General features: G+C 49.3%; 1 protein-coding gene across 1 annotated transcript in view; it reads right to left on the bottom strand.

The window, feature by feature from the left end:
- Nucleotides 1-21,171, bottom strand: part of POLR1A (RNA polymerase I subunit A) — a 75,396-nt gene that overhangs the window by 16,346 nt on the left and 37,879 nt on the right. The window contains exons 15-23 of the mRNA XM_024129901.3: nt 12,262-12,411; nt 11,050-11,233; nt 8,633-8,715; nt 8,355-8,513; nt 6,441-6,539; nt 5,287-5,439; nt 3,925-4,007; nt 1,942-2,107; nt 904-1,125 (exon numbers count right to left, since the gene is read on the bottom strand). Of these exons, the coding sequence (XP_023985669.1) occupies nt 904-1,125; nt 1,942-2,107; nt 3,925-4,007; nt 5,287-5,439; nt 6,441-6,539; nt 8,355-8,513; nt 8,633-8,715; nt 11,050-11,233; nt 12,262-12,411 (1,299 nt within the window). The remainder of the gene's footprint in view (nt 1-903; nt 1,126-1,941; nt 2,108-3,924; nt 4,008-5,286; nt 5,440-6,440; nt 6,540-8,354; nt 8,514-8,632; nt 8,716-11,049; nt 11,234-12,261; nt 12,412-21,171) is intronic.

Raw genomic sequence — 21,171 nt, 5'->3', positions numbered from 1 at the left:
CGTCCGGAGCCTGTGCCCCGCAACGGGAGAGGCCACAACAGTGAGAGGCCCGCGTACAGCAAAAAAAAAAAAAAAAAAAAAAAAGGCACTGGCTTCAAATGAGAATAGGGGAAAGAGACAGAAACCTGAAGGCAATGAGAAAGCCATCTTGACATCTGAAACACGGAGAAACCGAATCCATCCCAGGGCGCACTGCTTGACCATGACTCTACAAGCGATTCGTCCTGGCCCTTCAAGCACAGGCAGGGTGACCACTTAAGTTACTGTCCAAACTGTGTGTCTCGTAGCGTAAAATGGGGCACTATTAATAATAATACTGGGATGAGAGGCAAAGCCAGGGCTGTCTCAGGTCAACAAGGACACAGTCACCACAAGCCAGGTGACTGTGCTGGATCCCTGTTTGTCCCCCACCCAGGCTTTCACACGCTCGATGCCCCAAAGCTGTCCCACAGCAACTGCTTCAAAGCGCTCCGCTGCCTCCTGGCTCCCAGCTGTGCTTGGCTGATGGGAGGTCCCAGAAGCAGAAGGGCATGTGGGAGGAGAGTGAGGCTGAGCATTCATCCCCCGCCCTCTCTAACGGATCTCGGAGCCCAGAACTCTTTACTGAGGGCTCCTGTCAGGTGGCCTCTGCCCACGGCCACCCTCTCCACTCCCGGTGACTGTTCATGCCTGTGGGGGGCGGGTGGGAACCCAACTTACCAGCCCTAGTTAGTTTCCTGGAACCCTGTCCACACCTCTGTAAAGGTTCCCTTCCTTAAATCCCTATTTGAGAGCCATGTTTCCTGACCAGCACTGAATGAAGCCAGATTTCATGACTGTACCTTCCACCGGGAAAACAACTCCTCATCCCCTCAACCCCTGACTGATCGCCCACTCCCCCCACATCCCCAACCCCAGCATTACCTGGTGAGTCTCGGGGCTGCGGCCGTTCTGGTTCGCGCCCTCGAGGTTCAAGGCTTTCACAGCTGCTTGAATTTTCTGGGAATAATTCAAGAAGGCGCCTTTTCTCAGCAGGGTGTTGGAATGCTTGCTTTGCCATTTTTTGATGGCTTTGAAGTGGCGGAGAGCTTTCTGGGGATCTGCTCTGGATAAAACTTCATGGAGGTGCTTCGATTTCATTATCACCTAAACAAACAGACCACACAGACAAAACCAAAGAGGTGAGGGCGTAACACAAGGGCCACGTCACACAACTTCACAGGACGGAGGTGGCCCGTGTGGAGCCCTCACGATGCCCCTGGGGGGTCTGAGCACCCACTGCTAACCAGGGCCCTCACTCTGTGCCAACCAGACTTGGGAGCTGGCGGTCTCAGGAGCTGAGGTCACGGGGGAGAGACCGTGGCACCAGGATGGAAAGGAGCCAACCCTGGAGCACAAACTTCAATTCGACCACCTGCTTCATGACCTTGGACAGGCCATGTCAGTTTCAGTTTCCCAATCTGTAAAACGGGGTGACTGCTGAGCCAACGGTGACGATCGCTCTTGGGGCAGTAAGGTGTGGTATGAAAACCGCGGGCTTGTGGATCAGAGGGCCTGGGTGCAGACACAAGCCCTGCCACTCACCAGCTCGTCACTTAAACCCTGACACTCAGCTGCCTTGGCTGTAAAATGGGCAGAGGGCCACCTGCGTCCCCAGGCTGCAGGAAGGAGGAAGGGAGACAGCAGCCATGGTGCGCTCTAGTTTCGGGCCCAGCACAAGGCAAATGCCCCACACGGTGCAGTTTTTCTAGACGTATGCGTGCCTCTCTGCCATCTCACGGGACGAAGCGCACAGAGGGAGGGGCTCTGACAACGTCAGGCGTTCCAAGGCATCGCCTGGTGCTTTCGAACTCTTCCCACTCCGGTTTTCAGAGGCCACCCTGAGTGGCAAGGCTCAGGGCCGGAGGCCCACCACACGGCCCCCGCCCCACGACCCACAGGCGCCGGGGGCCGGCACACTACCTCATAGTTGCTGGCGAGGAAGGGGAACTGCTTGGGCTGCAGGAACTGTGTCTTGGGGATGTCCAGGCCGTCCTCCCCGTACAGGAACTGCACCACGCTGCCGTCGCTGTCGCGGACCGTCAGGTCGTACTGGACGACCAGCCCCTCCAGGTGCTTGATGATGCACCTGTACAGGGACCACTGGCTCAGCGCCCACTGGGCTCGCCACCTCCCAGGGCAGCCTCTGATGGAGCGGATGGAGGGCAGAAAAGGGGACTGCTGCTCTGCAGCCAGGCAAGCCCCCAGGACAGGCTGGCTCCCGTGCCCCAGGCTCTGAGTTATAGCACCTCGCGGCCAGGGGCCGCAGCCACGTGTCTGAGGAGGTTGGCCGCCCCGCTCGACCCCGGCCCCCATAGCCAGCCCCAGCTGCTGGGACCACTGCCTGCTGTGTCACTCCCTGCCACGCCACGGCTCCCCAGGGACCAGTGTCCTTAGACCCAGGAGGCAGGCAAAGCAGCGGGGCTGTCTCCCCATCCGATGCCTCTCTCACGCCATTAGTCCAGAGACTGTCAGGGACAAAGGAGACCTTAGAAACTAAATGCTGATGCGACGGCCCTGACCCGGTGCCTTTCGTCCTCAGAGCTCCCAGCAGTCAGCTGCCACCCTCAACCTGCCCCCTCTGCTGCCCTGCTGCTGGCCTTAGCGTACTTCTCTGGCCACCCTGCCTTGGTTTCTCCTCCCGGCACCTTCAGATGGGGTTTCCTAGCAGCCGCTGTTCCCCTGAGCTCCAAGGACAGAGCTCGGCACGATCTTCTTGGCACCCAGCCCAGGGCCTGGCAAGGCTGGAGCTGAGCATCCATGTCCCCTTTGCTGAAGATGCTGAGGTGCCAGGAACCTCACGGGGCTGCAGCTCTCAGCCCCAGCCACGGCCCCGGAGGCTGCATCTCCAGGCCTCTCCCGAGCTTCAGGCCCGCTCCCTGGAACGTGTCCCCTTGCTTATCCTGCCGCTGCCCCCTCACGCCAGCCACACGTTCTCTGTCCCCTCTGCAGCGTCTTGCTTCCTGTCCGCCGTGCCACTGCGCTGCCACTCAGGCCTGACGCCTCCTGCCTCTTGTGCATTTCAGCCAGTTGCCCCACGCCTTCGCCGCGTCGGCTTCTCCCTTTCCATCGCCACCCACGAAGAGGCAGCCTTCCAACCTACGGCCCCTCCTGTCTGAAGGAAGGCACTCGCCCTTTCTGCCATGACCCTCCGCCGGCAGAGGGGTCCTGCGGACCTCTGTGCCCTTTGCCCCAGTGGCTGCCGCTCTTCATTCCAGCCGGGATCCCTGACACCCTCCTCTTCCCTGCCCTGCATCCAGATGGCCCCCAACACAGGTCCCCCACCCCCAGGCTTACGTGATCCCTCGTTTCCTGGCTTTTTCTACACTCCACAGGTATCCATGAATGATTTAAGAGGATGGAGGTGGGGCGTAACCCCTGCTCACAGGTGGATCTGGCCCTGTAATCCACGCCGGATGCAGGAACTCAGGGTGCCCCAGCCCAGACCTGCTTGTTTAATCTCCTCTCTGGGAGGAAAGGGAACACGTAGCTTCTCTGACTGCCTTGTTTGGGCAGGTGGGAGGTTGAAGCTTAAAACTGAGACAGGCCTGGCTCCGAGTGCCGGACTCAAGGGGCCTGGAATCCTCTCTGCCCCAACCGCAGCGCCCTCCCGGCGGGGAGGACCAGTTCATCACCACCCAGGACCTTTCCCCCAGGGAAAGGCGCACACGCTGATGCACGGGCCCTTCCTATAAACCTCTGAGCTCACACTTTACTGATCCTCTAGGAGGGGAAGGATATCTGCTATGTTCTGTCTTGGGCCACCCATGGACATTTTTTTCTAGAAGTTTTTTCATCCAAAGGGATCTCAAGTGAATTGTCAATGAAAATGTGAAAAAGATGACAGAGGTGAATGGACCTGCGACGCTGATGCCACCTAAAGGTGGCAGAGCAGGTGCTCTTTACCTTTGGAGGTAGCCGGAGCGGCTGGTCTTCACAGCGGTGTCCACCAGACCCTCTCGCCCGGCCATGCAGTGGAAGAAGAACTCCTGTGGGAGAAGCGGGGACCCAGGTCCCAGGGGTGGCATTGAGGACAGTGTGCTTCCTAAAGGGTGGCTCAAGCCAGTGCCCCTGGCAGCTCTGAGGTCTCCCACGGCCCCAGGGACTTCTGCCCTCCCCTGGGGTTGCCTCCGTCTTATTCTGCCCGAGCGCAGAGGGACCAATGGAACAGAAGTGCCAGCTCCCGTTCCCAGAAGTCCGTCCTCAGCGCCACGTCCCACACCCCACACGCACCCCATTTTCCAAACAGAAATGGCACTGGTGCCTCATCGTGTAGTGTCTTCCAAAATTCCACCAACGAGAAATGGGTTTATAACAGTAATCAGCAAACACGTACGTACGTACACACACACGTGCCGATAAAGATAACACGACTCGAGCTAAAACTCTATGAAATGACCCCATCCCTCACTCTGATGCTTTCTTTACCACCCTACTCTGTTTCATTCCACGAAGTCAATCATTGCATGATTCACTAAGGGGTCGCAACCAGAGCTCAGAACTCTCTGGTCTACGTCAGCTCTCCACCACCCTTTGCCAGAGGCCACGGATGACCACTGGAGAGTCCGTGTGGGGCTGAGGGAAGAGCCCTGGGAGCAGCCGCTGGCCCTCACACAAAGGGTCGGTCCCGTTCACAACCTGGACTTAGTTGTCTGACCACAAGAGGCGTCCTTGCAGAGACGCACTAGACCAGGGAACAGAAGGTACTAACAGTCGAAAAGCCATTTCTGCCAAGTGTGAGGAGGAAACCTTTCTCTTAAGGGAGAGTTGGGTTGCTGACTGAGGAAAAACTAGACATTTGCTACAGCTGGTCAATTTTCCCAAGGTCAAGGAGGAGCCAGGGGAGGTTCTCTTAGGGAAGCTTTGTGAAATAAACCTCTGTGATGCTCCTTTTGGTAACAGAGAGCACCCTGGTGAGGGGCCTCCCCGTCCCCAGCTGCCCTCAGATGCAGGGAAGAACCGGCTGAGAAAGGGCACACAGCAGGAAGAGGTAGAGCTGGGATTGATTTATTCACCTTCCCATTCATCAGCAATCCTTCCCACCACGTGCTAGGCACCGTGCTGGGCTCTGGCATTGCGAGGGCAAACACGACATGGCTGCGTCCTTTTGGTCCGGGCAGGCCCTAGGGTCTAGTGGGTAAGCAGGGACAGCCTGGCACTTATTACTTGGCTGTCTTTGCTTAAAGCTGCTGGTGAAGGTCATAGGCCTCTTACTGTTGAGCTTAGGAGATGAGGAGAACAGCCCAAAGGAAAAACCAAAATACATACAGGAGGCTTGATGCCGGTGAGGAATCTGCCAGTGACGAAGCCGCCAGCCCTGGGGGTGAACTCATAAGGCTCGAAGCAGGGCAGTGACTTGCCAGATGCCATCAGCGGGGGTCTCCGACCTTCCAGTTCGATCTGGCCCAGCAGGCACGAGATCTGGGAGAAAGGAAACCCAAAGGCAACTGAAGACCCACATGCTCGTTAAATGATGCTCTGTCCCAGCAGGGGATGGGGGGCCTGCCCTTCCAGAAAAACCGCATGGGATCCAAGTTCCTGAAGGCCAACCTAGATTGCTAAACGAGCCAAGAAAGCTGACCTTTCAGGAAGATAACTATGTCTTCCTTTCCATGACGGCAACTTTCGCATTTGGACTCAGTTGAAATGGACGGTGTTTGTAAAAGCAGCCATGTTTCAGAAGCATCACATGTTATACTTGGACAGGACCCCCAGGTCCTAACAGGGAAACTGAGACTAGCAGAAAAAGTAGTTTACTGTGAGCGTTAACATTCTCAGGTCAAAAGAGAATAAAACTGCCTATTAACGTTCTTGGGGGGAAAGAGCAGCAGGTCTGGATTTTACTTAGTCAAAAGGGCTTCCCGATGGCCTCCAGCCTTTTAAGCCCATTCCTGTCGCTCTCTACTCACCAGATAATGAGATGGTCCTTAAGACCCTCTCAAGGCCATCAAGAATTTTTTAAAAAGTTGCTAAACTTTGTGAAAATGCTGGGATAGCACTGCAGTAATTGGAGGAGATAACGAGCCAAAAATTAAAGGTTAAGAAACCTCTAGGACAAAGCCTATAATGTAACACTAAATGAAAATAGCAGATCATGCAAAATTTCAGGATCTCAGCTAAGATTATAAATACACACACACCGTGTTTATATATAACGTGACTATGTATAATACAGTACGTAAGTTTACAGAATGTATCTGTTTGATACACATCAGTATCTGTTTACTTGTATCGGTATCTGTCTATAACACTTAACAGTGGTTAGCACCTGCACTGATTTCGACACACTTTTGTATTTTTCAGTACTTGCCACATTTTGTACGGAATGTGGATCCTTTTAAAAATAGAAACAAATCTAAAAAGTGCCTCCTGCCACTACCCCACCCTCCTGCAAACCAGCCAGCACCCGCCTTGGCTCACACCTGCATGGTATTCACAGTTGAACCTTTGGCTCCAGACTGCACCATCATCTGCAAGTTGTTCTCTGGGAACTGTCTGTGCAGGCCGAAAGGCATGCATGCCTGCAGATGGAACACACGCAGTGGTCAGTGACTCACCCTCTTGGGAATCCCAGGTTCAGACGGTAAATCCAGGATGCAGGAGCCAACACAGACTATTTATCTAGAGAGAAGTGCCAGATCCCACGCGAGGTAAGAAGTCTCATCCGGCATCAACCCTTTGGCTAGAAGCCCTAGAGAGAAGTCTAAAGGATGGCCCAGTACAGCAGAAACTTACACAACATTTTAAATCAACTATACTCCAATAAAAACTAAAAAAAAAAAAAAGAAAAAAAGAAAAGAGGATGGCCCAGGGCGCTGCGTTCTCTTGACACCTCTGCCAGGAAGCTGGAAAGGAGATGCAGAGGGGCCAGCATCTCCAGTCCGTGATTCTGAAAAGCAGCTGGTTAAAAATAAAACCTAAGGTGGTGCCCTTGGGAACCTGTCCAGCAGAGCATGGCCTGGCCCTGGACAGTAGCAATGATGACCAATGTCTGTGTCACATTCACGTTTCCCAACATGCTGCCCAAGTACCAAGCAGGAGACTCACCTTGGCTCCTGGGCCAGCAGAAGCGGGCAAAGCCCCCAGGGGGACCAGGGAGATGCTGAGGTTGGGGGAGCTCTGCCTAGGGTTGCAGAGACCCAGCCCCACACAGGAGAGGGAGAGTGGATGGGAAGAGATGGAGGAACAAGAAATAATCCTAAGATGCTTCTGAGACAACGCCCCACCTGCAGCATCCCCAGTCAGCCCTAGAAGCTGAGCCTCCTGCTCTTCATGCGGTGCTGGAGGGCTCCTCTGAACCACGCCTCTCAAGGATGGAACTGTACCAACAAGGTCTGCATTCTTGGCAGCTGAGGGGATGCTGACAGCCAGTCAGAGGACTCCACCAGCAAACACTGACTTCTGCTGGGCACTGGCCATGCCTCCCTTCCTCCTCCTCAGGTGGGGCCTCAAGGCCCAGGAGGCAGGGTGAGGGCCAGGTGGGCTCCTTCAAGCCGCAGGATTGGGAGCCCCAGCTCTGGGGTGAGAAGGCGAGAGAACGGGGTCTGCCATCCTGGCTTGTGCGGGGACGTCCCTCTCCTTTCTCAGCTGCGCAGGAAGGGGCTCTGGAGGACTGGCAGGGCGCTCACCTCACCCAGGGCACTGTGCAGATTAGCTCCTGAACCCTCCCTGCAAGCCCACGAGGCAGGTGCTCTTCCCATCCCCACCCCCCTGGGGGAGGACACCTGGCTCAGACCGCCCGCATCACACGAGGCCCGAGATCTCACAGCAAGTCCGCGGCAGAGCCGGGATTCGAACCCAGGCCTTCACCCCCGGGTCCCCCACACAAGCAGCACCGGTGGTTTTGACCCTTCATTCTGCCCCTCCACCCTGCAGTGGCCCCTGGGAAAGATTTTCTTCCGTCCCCTTTAATGCAGTTACCCCAAAATACAAACATTTAAAATGAAAAATAGCGGGGAATTCCCTGGTGGTCCAGTAGTTAGGACTCGGTGTTGTCACTGCCAAGGACCTGAGTTCAATCCCTGGTCGGGGAACTAAGATCCTACAAGCTGTGCGTGGTCAAAAAAAAAAAAAACAAAAAAGGAGAAAAGAAAGATAGTGCAATGCCTTCTTTCTCAGCATTAATCAAAGACCTTTCCAGACCCCAATGGGGTGAGGGAATGAAGCCCTTGGCTTGTCAAAACGATCAATTCTACTCGCCCCACCTCACGTCTCACCTAGTCAGCTATTAAACAGCCAAACTGCCCCAAAGAGCCCAGAGTGAGAATCAAAATGCACTTTTTAAAAAAACCAGCATTCAAAATGGTGGTGGTAAGTGCACACACTGCTGGACTAACCTTGTTAATTTCATTGCTGTAATGGTTCACTTCCTCCTTGAACTTCAGATCAATCATGTTAAAATCCCTCTGGTCTTTGCCCAGATGGGCATCCTGCCACTTCCCTCTGACCTCATCACACGATGCCGCTTCTGGAAGGTTTAACGCAGCCCTGACAGCCTAGAAAGAGAAAAGGAAAACGTTGGCGGCTGCGGCCAAGTGAGGAGGGTGTGGGCTTCATCTCGCTGGAGCCCAGCCAACCCTCTGCGGCAGGCAGTAGCCGCCCAGGCTCTCCTCACCCGGGGCCCACAGTGGGTGGACTCTTCAATGATCCTGTGTCTCCTGACATCTGCCTTCGGCTTGACCAAAATGTCTTCCACGCCTGTGAAGTGAAACAGACAAGCTTGGAGGCGAGTGGGCCTGACTTCTCACCAGGTTGTGAACTTGGTGAAGTCAGGGCACGGAGCACGGTGCCACGCATGCAGGGAGCACCTGAATAATGATGGTGACATTCATATCACCATTAAGAGACTGCTACCATCTCACAAATGACAAAACTAAGGCTCGAACCTGAGCCCAGAGCTACAGAGGCAGAAAGTAAATCCAAGCCCACGTCCCAAACTTGGGCTCTTAGCCACCAGCTATACTCCCTCCATTCAATAAAAACATGTTGGGTGGATGGGCTAGAGGTGAAGATGACGTTTTGGGTGAAAAACTGAGTTTCAGGAAAGAAGAGAGGGAGGGAGAGGACATCCTAGTTTTGACTCCCAGAAGTCACACTTTGTAGGGACCAGCCTATATGGTTGTGAGAATGCGTGTGCAGGCACACACAGAGACATGCTCAAGCCTGGTGACAGGGACCGCAGGGTCCCCTTCATTGCACTGGAAGGAGGAAAGCCTGGGTCACTTCAGTTAAGCCTGTCCTTCTGGCTTCAAAGGGCTGAGGAATTCCTCACCTTGGGCAAGAAGTCTTCCTACTTTCTCTTTCAATGAACTGTTTTCTGTCTGTATCTGAGAGCTACTGGACTCCAAAGTCCCTCGGCCAAGGTCTGAGTGGGAAGGGAGACAAAGGCTGCACTGTTCCAAAGCTGGGCTAAGATGGCTGGGACTCCCAAATGCAACCTCCTGGAAGCTTGGGAGCCTCTAAAGAACTTGTGTGAGCAGGAGGGGAAAGAAACTGTCCCTCTGTGAGGAAGCCACAACCATGAAAGTGGGCCCTTCCATGAGGTCAGCTCCAGAAGGCCTTGCTGTCCCTCCAGTGACCTCCGGCTGCGAGGGCTAGAAGGCACCATGGCTACCCCGGCCTTCCCTCCGAGCTCGACGCCCAGCTTGGCCCTGCGCCCTCTTAGTCTCTCGGCACCAGATGGTCTTTGCACTTTGGCCAATTTCTCCTCGTACCATGTGCTAAGCAGAGCTGCTTGTTAGGTTTGGTCCTCGTCACTGTCTGGCCGTGGGATCTTCCTCTACTTTTCGCTTTTAAAGATATTTGTTCAAGAGTGTTCATCCCAGCAATATCGTGAAAACCAGGAAAGAGCTTAAATGTCTAATAACAGGAACTGGTTAAATAAGCTACGGTACATCTACACAAGGAGAAGAGTATGTAGCCACAGACCTGAGGATGTCGGTTTATATTTGCTCACCCAAGAGGACATGTATAAAACACATCTGCAAATGGAGGGAGGGGAGCAGATTACAAAACACTAGGTAGCATAGGATCCCCTTTTTTTCTGAATGTGTTTGCACTTGGCAAGTCTAGAAAGACACACATCAAATCGACATTGCTGGTTATCTCTGGCAGTTGAATGCTGGGTGATTTTAAATTATTTTCACACCTGTACTACATTATTTTGACTTTGCCACAATTAATATAAATTATACAATTAGGCAGGCCCTGCTGCAGGCCGACGAGCAAACTCCAGCCGCGGCAGGCTCACCGGCCCTACGTCTACACGCCAGCCAGTCCACGGACACAGAGTCTCAGTCCCACCACTGCTGGTCTTGTCGGCTGGACGACTCCCATGCTCGCTGGGGCTCCTGCTCAGCACGCAGCCCGTCACCCGCTCCTCACAGGAAACTGCCGAAGGGCTCGCACTCCGCTCTGCGCGCCTGGAGACACGCTGCCCTGAATGAGCTCAGGGCACAGAAAGTATCTGCACACTTGTTTTCTTTACCAAGGCCAACTTCCTAAAACAGCGGGCTCTCGTTGCCAGGGAGGTAACCAGAGAGTTCCTCTTTCTATCTTAGGATCACCTGACAGGTCTGCCCCAGCATGGTGTCTCCAACCTCACCTGCTGCACCGGGAGGCGTAGGCAGTTCTGACAACAGGGAGGACCCTAGATGGAGTGTGGAGGATTCTGTACTGGAGGATTCTGGAAGGGCACTTGCAAGAGAGAATGGAGGTGAGTGTGAGTGTGAAAACATCGGTCTCGGGGACCGAAAACCAGAAAGGCTGAGGTTGAGAAAGGGACAGAATGGAAATGGAGATGGGGTGCAGGGGGGTGTCATGAAGAAACTGTGTGAAGAAACGTGGGGCTGGGGGCGCGGGGGAAACACTGAGAACGAGTAAGCCTGTGAAGTGTCGCTGGAGGCCGAGTGAGGATGCCTCTGTAGAAGGAGCCCGGCTGTTCCCCTGCAGGCTGCTAGTAGAGCCGGGGAGACATGCTGGTGGGCGTGCTGGCCAGGGGAGGGGGCCCCAGGGCCACCCGGCCACACTCACCCAAAGTGAAGCCTCTGTAGAGCTGCAGGTAGGCGGTGAAGAGGCGGGCCAGGCAGGTGAGAACCTTGCCGCTGGTCTCCCCGCCGTAGATCTCGTAGCAGCAGTGGACCAGGCCGTAGGCGGAGCTCCCGTAATGCGCCTTGTCCAGCACCCCGCAGAGCAGCTCCCCTTCCCTGATGATCACCTGCAGAGGGACGGCCACCAACGCTGGGTTGGAGGCAACGCCTCCCGTGTGAGGCCCCCAACCCCACGCCATCTCGTGTCTTGTTAACCTTATTGTACCCTGCCGCAAGCCCTTGATGCAAAGAAGACGACACACACACACACACACACACACACACACACACACACACACAGATATTTCAGTGTGTTCTTATGCCCCCCTGCTCCCTCCACCCACATCCATACTGACTTAAAGTCAAGGATCCTTGACAAAAACCTTGTGACTGGAAATGAGAACACCTAGAGTCTAAACTTCATAACTGTGACCTTGGCCTAGGTACTCCCTTCCTTGTATCCTGGGAATAAGAAAAACACAACCGTTTTAATATCATTTAAGGCCTGAATTTGTACTTCCATAAAGTTGGGTTCAAGCATTAGAAGGTAACTCAAGGAAGGACTTCCAGTTGCACAGCGCCACACACATTAAGCATATGATCTATGAAGGGAAAGAAGAGGGGCAGCTTGGGTTCCAAATGCAATGTGTGTTAGACTCCGTGACAAAGCACGTGTGAGCCGGGGCCTTGGGGATACCCCCCCACCAAGAGCACACACAGGCCTTGGCAATCTTTAGTGCGTCGCTCTCCTGCAGCGGCCCTGTGCCCCTGGGGTTTGGCTGCCCTGGGGCTGCCCCCGAGGCCTGGCTCCTAAGCACAGAGCTGGGAGGTGTGAAAGCTCACAGCAGCGCCTCTCGGGGGTCTCAGGGGAAAACACAGGGTCTGCACTTCCAAGCTTTGCTGAGTCGAGTTCAGAGGCCTTCTGCCAGAGCAGCCTTTCCGTGCTGGTTATGAGTTTTATACTGAGAGTCAAATGCTAATGGTCAACTCTTACTCTTTCCAAAACCGAAGTCGACACGGTTTGGGTACGGCTCCTTCCCTTCAGGCACGACTCCTCTTTCTGTGCATGTGCCTCCACTTCTCTCTCTTGATTTTAAATCAAGCTGCCTAAACCCGGCACTAGAAGTCTCCAACCCATACAGCTGGGCAGCCATACCTGGGACTCACACATGGAGTCGGGGTTAAAGCCGGGAACGGGCCGAGGAGACTCCTTCACCCAGGCCTTCCCGCCAATCTTCGCCTTTCCTGACAAGTTCAGTGGGACGTGATCCTCTGGGATTATGTTGATGAGCAGTGTAGACACAACCTGGAAAGAAAAAGAAGACAAAGCTGATGGCGGGAAGAAAAGCTGAGACGTTCCCTTTTAGGACCTCCTGTCCCTCTTCATCCTGAAAGGCAGACAGCTCCATTCTGATGAGCTGTAGGTGAAGCAGAAAACAACAAACAAAAAAAACCCACCACCAACAAAAAAGGGACAGTTTCTGGTCTGTGGGACAAGATCTCAGTTTTTACTTTTCTGCTTACACGACTCAGGAGGGAGTTTAGGATTGGAAAGAAACACATACCACTAAGAACTTCACTTCTTCTTAGAGTGAACAATCCCCTAGACTTGAAATTAAGTTCTTGAATAGACCAAAGGAAGAAAAGGAAAATAAACTGCTGTGGGATCACAGTAGAGAAAGATTTAAATTTGTATGTGGTTAAAAAAAAAAAAAAAAAAAGGAAAACAAAGACAGCAGGGTTGAGAGAGATGGCGGGGCTCGTAACGCTGCCCTCTGCCAGGGAAAGGCAGCTCTGACACGTGAGCCCCAGGGCTGAGGCAAAGGTCCAGGAACACTCGTCAGAGGCATCCTTCTCTCATTTTCAGGCCACATCAAAACAGATGACAATTATCACATACAATTAGTAATGTCCTCCCACAGAACAGTGCTGACTTTCTGGTGGGCACCAAGGAGGAAAGGATATACAGTCTAAGAATCCAGAGTTTTCCCTCTGAAGAGCTTCACAGAGGAGGCCCGAGGTATGTGACTGAGAAGCGGGCTGCAGTGAAGCTACGGGGATAAGGGGGTGTCCCAGGGTCCACTCCATTACTGACTGGTCGTGGGCTGGGGGGCAAAGGGTTACGTTCTCTTAGCCTTGGCATTGCTCATGTGTAGCATAGAGATGAGATCCGTTCATTCATTGAGCAATTATACATCGAGTGCTTACTCTGAGCCAGGAGCTGGGGGAGTCATGAATAAAACAGTCTCTGCCCTCAGTGGAGCCTCCGATCCCGAGGGGATCCACGCTTTGGAGGAAAATAAAACGGGGAAGGAGGACCCGGAGTAGAGCAGGGGGAGAGAGTATCTGGGGTTTTACAGAACACAGGCGGGGAAAGCCTCACCGCGAAGGAGAAGGGAGCCCTGCAGAGATCAGATCATGCGTTCTGGCAGAAGGCTTTTCGTTTGAGTGAGAAGGAAAGGTAATTGGAAAGTTTTGATCAAAGGAGTGACATGCTCGGGATTTAACTTTTAGCAGGATCACCTGTTCCAAATACATTCCTGGTCCGGACTTTGAAGCTAGATAAATGCTGCAAAGAGTAAGCCTCCCAAGTGACACTGACAAGAAGGATTGGCACTTTAGGAGCAGTTATTAAGGCGTCCTGAGCGGGGAGCGCATGGGACGTTGACTGTGTGAGGCCATCACAGGGCGCGCCGGTGAAGTGACTGCTTGGCCACCCCATGGCTCCCACACAACTCACTTCTACATAGCTAATACCAGGGATAAATCTGCTTGACTGGGATTAATTATGGCCACTGAAAGGCTGGGAGCCCTTCCCCTGCCCAGCTGGGCCCATCAGTATGGCCATGCACTCAATACACGGCTGCCAGCAGGAGGCCAAGAGAGGCGATTTCACAAACAGCCGCTCCACAGAGAAGCCACACGGGGACAGCCGTACCTGGAGATGACCACGGGTCAGCCCCACAGAGGCCAAGAGCACGCATTCCCAAAGACACGGCAGGCTGGGGGCAGGCAGACCGGTCAGACAGGCCCAAGGCCGAGGAGGGGCTGGGAGTCATCAGCTGGCATCAACAGCTCTTTGTGCGCCTGTGCCCCACAAAGAAGTATCTATATGTGCACAATGGGGTCGGGGCAGCTACGAGAGCAGCTGTCTTTTCACGCATGTGCTCCGGGAACCAGGGACAACTGGCAACAGCATCGTTAAAGAAAGCAGACAACAGTCCTTGTTATTCCTCAGAAAATGACCGGGAAGGTCACGGCCCCCGTTCTTCACAAGGCTGGCACCGCCAGGAGAGGGGGTGAGGAGTAAAGGCAGGAGGGTCACTTCCCTGGGATGCTGACCACAAGCTGCCCTTCAACCACAGGGCCACATGCCCAGTGGGGACCGCCAGCTGGGCACAGTCAGGATGGAAAGTCTGAGAGAAAGGTAACATATGTATCCAACCATCTAAGGACAGGGAGATGTGACCTGCCACCTCATCTGTAAGGTCAAGGGGGCAGTAAAAGCATTTGACAATCTCAATACCCTTTCATGATAAAAACACTCAACAGACTAGGAATAGGAAGGAACATCATCAACCTAATAAAGGGGAGGCATCAATGAAAAACCTACATCTACCATTCTCAGTGAGCAAAGACGACGCTTTCTGCCTAAGATCAGGAACAAGAAAAGAATGTGTGCTCTTGCCACTCTATTCAACAATGTTCTAGAGGTTCTAGCCAGGGCAGTCAGGCGTGGAAAGAACAAAGCTGCTTTCAGATTGGAGAGTAAGAATGAAAACTACCTCTAATTGCAGATGACATAACCTTACGTAGAGAGAACCCGAAGGAATCCACAAAAAATTATTAGAGCTACTAAATGACTTCGGCAAAGCTAAAGGATATAAGATCAACATTCAAAAATCAACTGTAGGGCTTCTCTGGTGGTGCAGCGGTTAAGAATCCTCCTGCCAATGCAGGGGACACGGGTTCGAGCCCTGGTCCAGGAAGATCCCACATGCCGCAGAGCAACTAAGCCCGTGTGCCACAACTACTGAGCCTGCGCTCTAGAACCCGTGAGCCACAACTACTGAGCCTGCGTGCCTAGAGACCGTGCTCTGCCACAAGAGAAGCCACTGCAATGCGAAGCCCGCACACCACAACGAAGAGTAGTCCCCGCTCGCTGCAACTAGAGGAAGCCCGTGCGCAGCAGCAAAGACCCAACTCGGCCCTAAATAAATAAACAAACAAATAAATCAACCATATTTCTACACATTAACAATGAACAATCTGAAAATGAAATTAGGAAAACAATTCCATGTACAATAACATCACGAAGAATAAAATACTCAGGAATAAATTTAACCAAAGAAGTCCAAAACTTGTAAGTGGAAAACAATAACATACTATTTAAAGAAATTAAAGAAGCTCTAAGTAAACGGAGAGACATCATGGATTGGAAGACTTCATATTGTTAAGATGGCAACACTCCCCAAATTGATCTACAGATTCAATGCAATCCCTATTAAAATTCCAACTGCCAGTTTTACATAAGTGACAAGCTGACCCTACAATTCATATGGAAATGCAAGGAACCCCAAACAGCCAAAACAATCTTGAAAAAGAACAAAGCTGGAGGACTTGCATTTCCAGATTTTAAAACTTATTTCAAAGCTACAGTAATTAGGACGTGATATTGGCATAAAAATAGACATATTGATTAATAGACTAGAAATGAGAGTCTAAAAATAAACCCATACATCTGTGGTTAACTGATTTTTAACAAGGGTGCTAAGAACATTCAATGGAGAAAGAACAGTCTTGTCAACAAATGGTGCCGAGACAACTGCATATCTACCGGAAAAAGAATGAAGCTGGACCCCTACCTCACACCACATAGAAAAATTAACTCAAAATGGATCAAAGACCTACATGTAAGGGCTAAAACCATAAAACTCTTAGATGGAAACACAGCTGTAAATCTGTGTACCCTTGGATTAGGCAACAGATTCTCAGATGTGACACCAAAAGCACAGGCAACGAAAGAAAAAGTCAATAAATAGGACTTCATCAAAATTAATATTTGTGTGTTAAAGGGCACTATCAAGAAAGTGAAAAAACAACCCATACAATGGTATAATGTGTATATGTGTATATAATGGTATATGTGTGACACACCTATATGTGTGTCATATATGTGATACAGATCTAATGGCCACAATATATAAAGAACTGTTAGAACTCAACAATTAAAAAGACGAACAACCCAATTAATAAATGGGCAGAGGGCTTGAATAGACATATCTCCAAAGAAGATATTATAAATGGCCAGTAAGCATATGAAAAGATGCTCAATGTTACTAATCATTAGGGAAAGGCAAATGAAAACCACAACGAAACACCACTTTGCACCCACTAAGATGGTTATTTAAAAAACGAAAGACAAATAAGTGTTAGTGTGGATGTGGAGAAATTGGAACCCTCATACATTGCTGGTGGAAATGTAAAATTGTATAGCTGCTTTGGAAAAACGTTTGGTAGTTCCTCAAAAAAGTTAAACGTAGAATTACCATATGACCCAGCAATTTCACTCTTAGCTATATATTCAAGACAATTGAAAGTACACATTCATATAAAAACTGGTGCACGAATACTCAATGCAGCCTTATTTATAACAGCCAAAAAGTGGAAACGAGCCAAATATTCCATTTATCAACCGACAAATGAATAAACAGAATGTGGTATAACCATACAATGGAGTATTATTCAGCCATGAAAAGGAATGAGGTACTGTTCATGCTATGACATGGATGAATCTTGAAGACATTATGTTAAGTAAAAGTAACAAGCCACAAAAGCGTACCTAACTTGTATGATACCATGTATATGAAATGTCCAAAAATAGGCAAATCAACAGAGACAGAAAGTGATTGCCAGGGAATGGGGGAAGGAGGAATCAGGGCTGACTGCCAATAGGTACTGAGTTTCTTTTGGGGGTTATGGAAATGTTCTGGAATTAGTGGTGATGATCGTATAACATAAAGAATACACCGAAAAAAAACCCACTGAATTATATACTTACCAAAAATGGTAACTTTTCTGGTAAGTATGAATTACATTTCAATAAAAAAAACAAGGACGCCAGACAAGATGATTTGAGGTCCTGACCTACACTAACATTCTTGAAGTGCATAATTTACTTTCTGGTCATAAACTATGCTAGGGAGGAAAGATCATACCTGCAACATTCTTTTAAACTGTGAAGGGAGGCAAAATCTACAAGAATTATAATTATTTATTATTTAAATTATTTACATGAAGCCTGTATTGAACTTTAAAAAATGCTCTAAAAATTAAATGGACTTCTTTTTAAAAAATGTTTTGAAATGTGTATACCCTTTAAGCCAGCAATCACAATTCTAGGAATTCATTTAAAATATATACCAACGAAAAGTACACTAGTATAGCTATAAGTGGGTGTCCACCACAGCACTGTTCAGAACAGTAAAAAACCAGGTAACAATCTACATGTCTGCCCGTACGAAATTCCCTGGCGGTCCAGAGGTTAGGACTCAGCGCTCTCACTACTGGGGCCCTGGATTCGATCCCTGGTCAGGGAACTAAGATCCCACAAGCCACTCAGCGTGGCCAAAAACAAAACAAAACAAAAAAACCACCACAACAAAAAAACTGGACACTCATTAAATGTCTGCCAATAGAGAGACAGTTAAATCAATTATATATATCCATATTATGGGGTACAACACAGAATGAGTTGAGAAGAATGAAGTCAATCTACACGTACAGACACAGAATGAACCCCACGATACATCATTAAGGGAACTAAATATGTCACAAAGCAATTACAAGAAAGGTTCTGTCAACCTAGAACATGAAAACAGTTAAATAAACTTCATGCTATATTTGGAGTGTGTTAGGGTGGTTCAAATTAAAAATACAAACTGCCTGAAATAATGGGATTCCCTTTGGAGGACCTGGTGGCTCAATTAAAGTAAGCCGTCTTACAGACCAGTTAAAACTGAGGTCGATGTGCCTGAGGATGAGGTAAGTGCACGCCTCAGCCACCAGAATATCATGGATAAAGAAGCGGTCTGAAATACAAGCTCAAAATTGAATGTCAAATTTAATCATGGTTCATGGTTCTCCTGAGTAGGTATAATATGATTCCATTTTTGTTTCTTTTCTATGAGAGTATGCACATACATGAAGAATGGGATTGGACAGAGAGGAAATTTTTCCTTTTTCCTTTCATATTACTGTCTCCTTATTTATTTATTTTTATAAATTTATTTATTTAATTTATTTATTATTTTTGGTTGCACTGGGTCTTCATTGCTGCCGCGGGCTTTCTCTGGTTGCGGAGAGAGGGGGCTACCCTTTGTTGCAGCGTGCGGGCTTCTCATTGCAGTGGCTTCTCTTGTTGCGGAGCACGGGCTCTAGGCACGTGGGCTTCAGTAGCTGTGGCTCGCGGGCTCTAGAGGGCAGGCTCAGTAGTTGTGGCGAATGGGCTTAGCTGCTCCGTGGCATGTGGGATCTTCCCGGACCAGGGCTCAAAGCCGTGTCCCCTGCATTGGCAGGTGGATTCTTAACCACTGCGCCACCAAGGAAGCCCTACTGTCTATTTAACGAAAAACTTACGTTACGTCTATAGTTAAAAAGAATTTAAAGGGCGGAGATCTAATAAATGAAATCAGCAAGGTTGCTGATCAAGGACAATATACAAAAATTAATTGTATTTCTATATGCCAACCATAAACAATTAGGAAATTTAAAACATAATATCATCTATAATAGCAATACCTAGGAATGAATCTAATGAAAGATGAACAAGATTTTCCAGACGGTTACGTAACTTTTTAAAACCACTATTTTAAACAACTACATAATATCTTAACAAATGGATGTCCCACAATTTACTTAGCCCCATTGCTGAGTATCTAGGTTTTTCTAATTTCCACCACTATAAACCACGATGTCATGGGCTGCTTTTTTCCAGTTATCTTTTACTATACTTCAGATGATTTCCTTAGGCTGGATTCTCAGATTGAAGGGAATGAACATATTCGTAGCTCTAGATATACAGTCTTTGTCCACTATTTGGTTCTATTTTGAACTCACTGCTTATGTTTAAACAAAATTCTAATAAATTCTGGACACTTACTTAAGAATTAAAATCACTTTATGTCCAAGATAACTTGAGATGACTTACAAAATAAAGACACATAAAGAAGAAATAATAAAAAGAATGTAAGTGGACAAATACATATAAGCAGCTAGACTGGGGGCTAGCAAACTACAGCCTATAGGCCAAATGTGGCCCACCATCTGTTTTTGTAAATAAAGTTAAATTGAATCGCAGTCATGCTCATTCATTTAAGCCTTGTCTATGTCTGCTTTCACGTTACAATGGCAGAGCTGAGTAGTTGTAACTCAGAGACTGTATGACCAACAAAGCCTAAAATATCTTCTATCTGGATTTTACAGAAAAAGCTCACCAATCCCTGAACTAAACTTAACTGCAAAATTCCCCACCTATTCTGTTACATCAACTTCTGTTTCTGGCCAGGATAGAACAATGGTGACCTGATTTCACATCCACCAGAAACAAAAACAATAACAACAAAAGCAGACATGAACATGAAACATGAATATAAAACAAAGGTTTTCAATACAGTGACCTTAGGAAATGAAGGATAGGGATCAGTAAGGATATAGTACACTTGAACTATCTTACCACCTGAACCTAACTGACACTTACAGAGCACTCCATCCAACAACAGCAGAATACATATTATTTTTAAGGACACACAGACCATTTACCAAGACAGACTGTATTTCAAGTCATAACTTGAAGGATTCAAGTTAATCCAATGTATGTTCTCTGGCCACAGTGGAATTAAATTTGCAATCAGTAATACAGATATCTGGAAAACTCCTAAATATTTGGAAACTAAATCATATACTTCTAAATAACTCAGGGGTCAAAAAAAGAGAAATTAGCAAGTATTCTGGAGTGAATGTAAATGAAAATACAACACGCTTAGGGGAAATTTTATATATAAAATGCCAATATTAAAAAAAGGAAAATAGTTTCAAATTAGTGACTTCTGTTTCAACCTTAAGTAACTAAAAAAGAAAAGCAAATCAAACCCAAATTAAACAGAAGAAAGGAAATAAAGATCAAAGTGAAATCAATGAAACAGAAAACAGAAAAATAGAGAAAGTCAATAAAAGCTGGTTCTCTGTGAACAAGAAAACTGACAGACCTCTAAGCAAACTGAGCAGGAAAAAGAGAGAAGACACAAATTACCACTATCAGAAATGGGACAGGGGACCCACCTTCAGATTCTACAAATAGAAAAGGAAAGTAAAGGAATATGATGAATAACTTTACGCCTATAAATTCAATAACTTAGATGAAATTCCTTGAAAAAACAAAGCAGTAAAGTTCCTCCAAGAAGAAAGAGATAACCTAAATAGCCCTGTATGTATTAGAGAAACAGAAATTTTAGTTAAACAAACCTTCCTAAAGAGAAAACTCCAGATGGCTTCACTGGTGAATTCCACCAAGAATCCGCTTGCCAATGTAGGGGACACGGGTTCGAGCGCTGGTCCGGGAAGGTCCCACATGCCGTGAAGCAACTAAGCCCGCGAGCCACAACTACTGAGCCTACGTGCCACAACTACCGAAGCCCGCGTGCCTAGAGCCTGTGCTCCGCCAACAAGAGAAGCCACCGCAATGAGAAGCCCGTCACAACTACTGAGCCTACGTGCCACAACTACCGAAGCCCGCGTGCCTAGAGCCTGTGCTCCGCAGCAAGAGAAGCCACTGCAATGAGAAGCCTGCGCACCGCAACGAAGAGTAGCCCTCGATCGCCGCAACTAGAGAAAGCCCGTGAGCAGCAATGAAGACCCAAGGCAGCCAAAAATCAGTAAATAAATTTATTTTTTTAAAAATACTATACAGGGCTTCCCTGGTGGCGCAGTTGTTGCGCGTCCGCCTGCCGATGCAGGGGAACCGGGTTCGCGCCCCGGTCTGGGAGGATCCCACATGCCGCGGAGCGGC

The sequence above is a fragment of the Physeter macrocephalus genome, unplaced genomic scaffold (assembly GCF_002837175.3).
Source record: "Physeter macrocephalus isolate SW-GA unplaced genomic scaffold, ASM283717v5 random_109, whole genome shotgun sequence".
In the NCBI taxonomy this organism is placed as follows: Eukaryota; Metazoa; Chordata; class Mammalia; order Artiodactyla; family Physeteridae; genus Physeter; species Physeter macrocephalus.
This window is presented reverse-complemented; position numbering and strand designations above follow the sequence as displayed.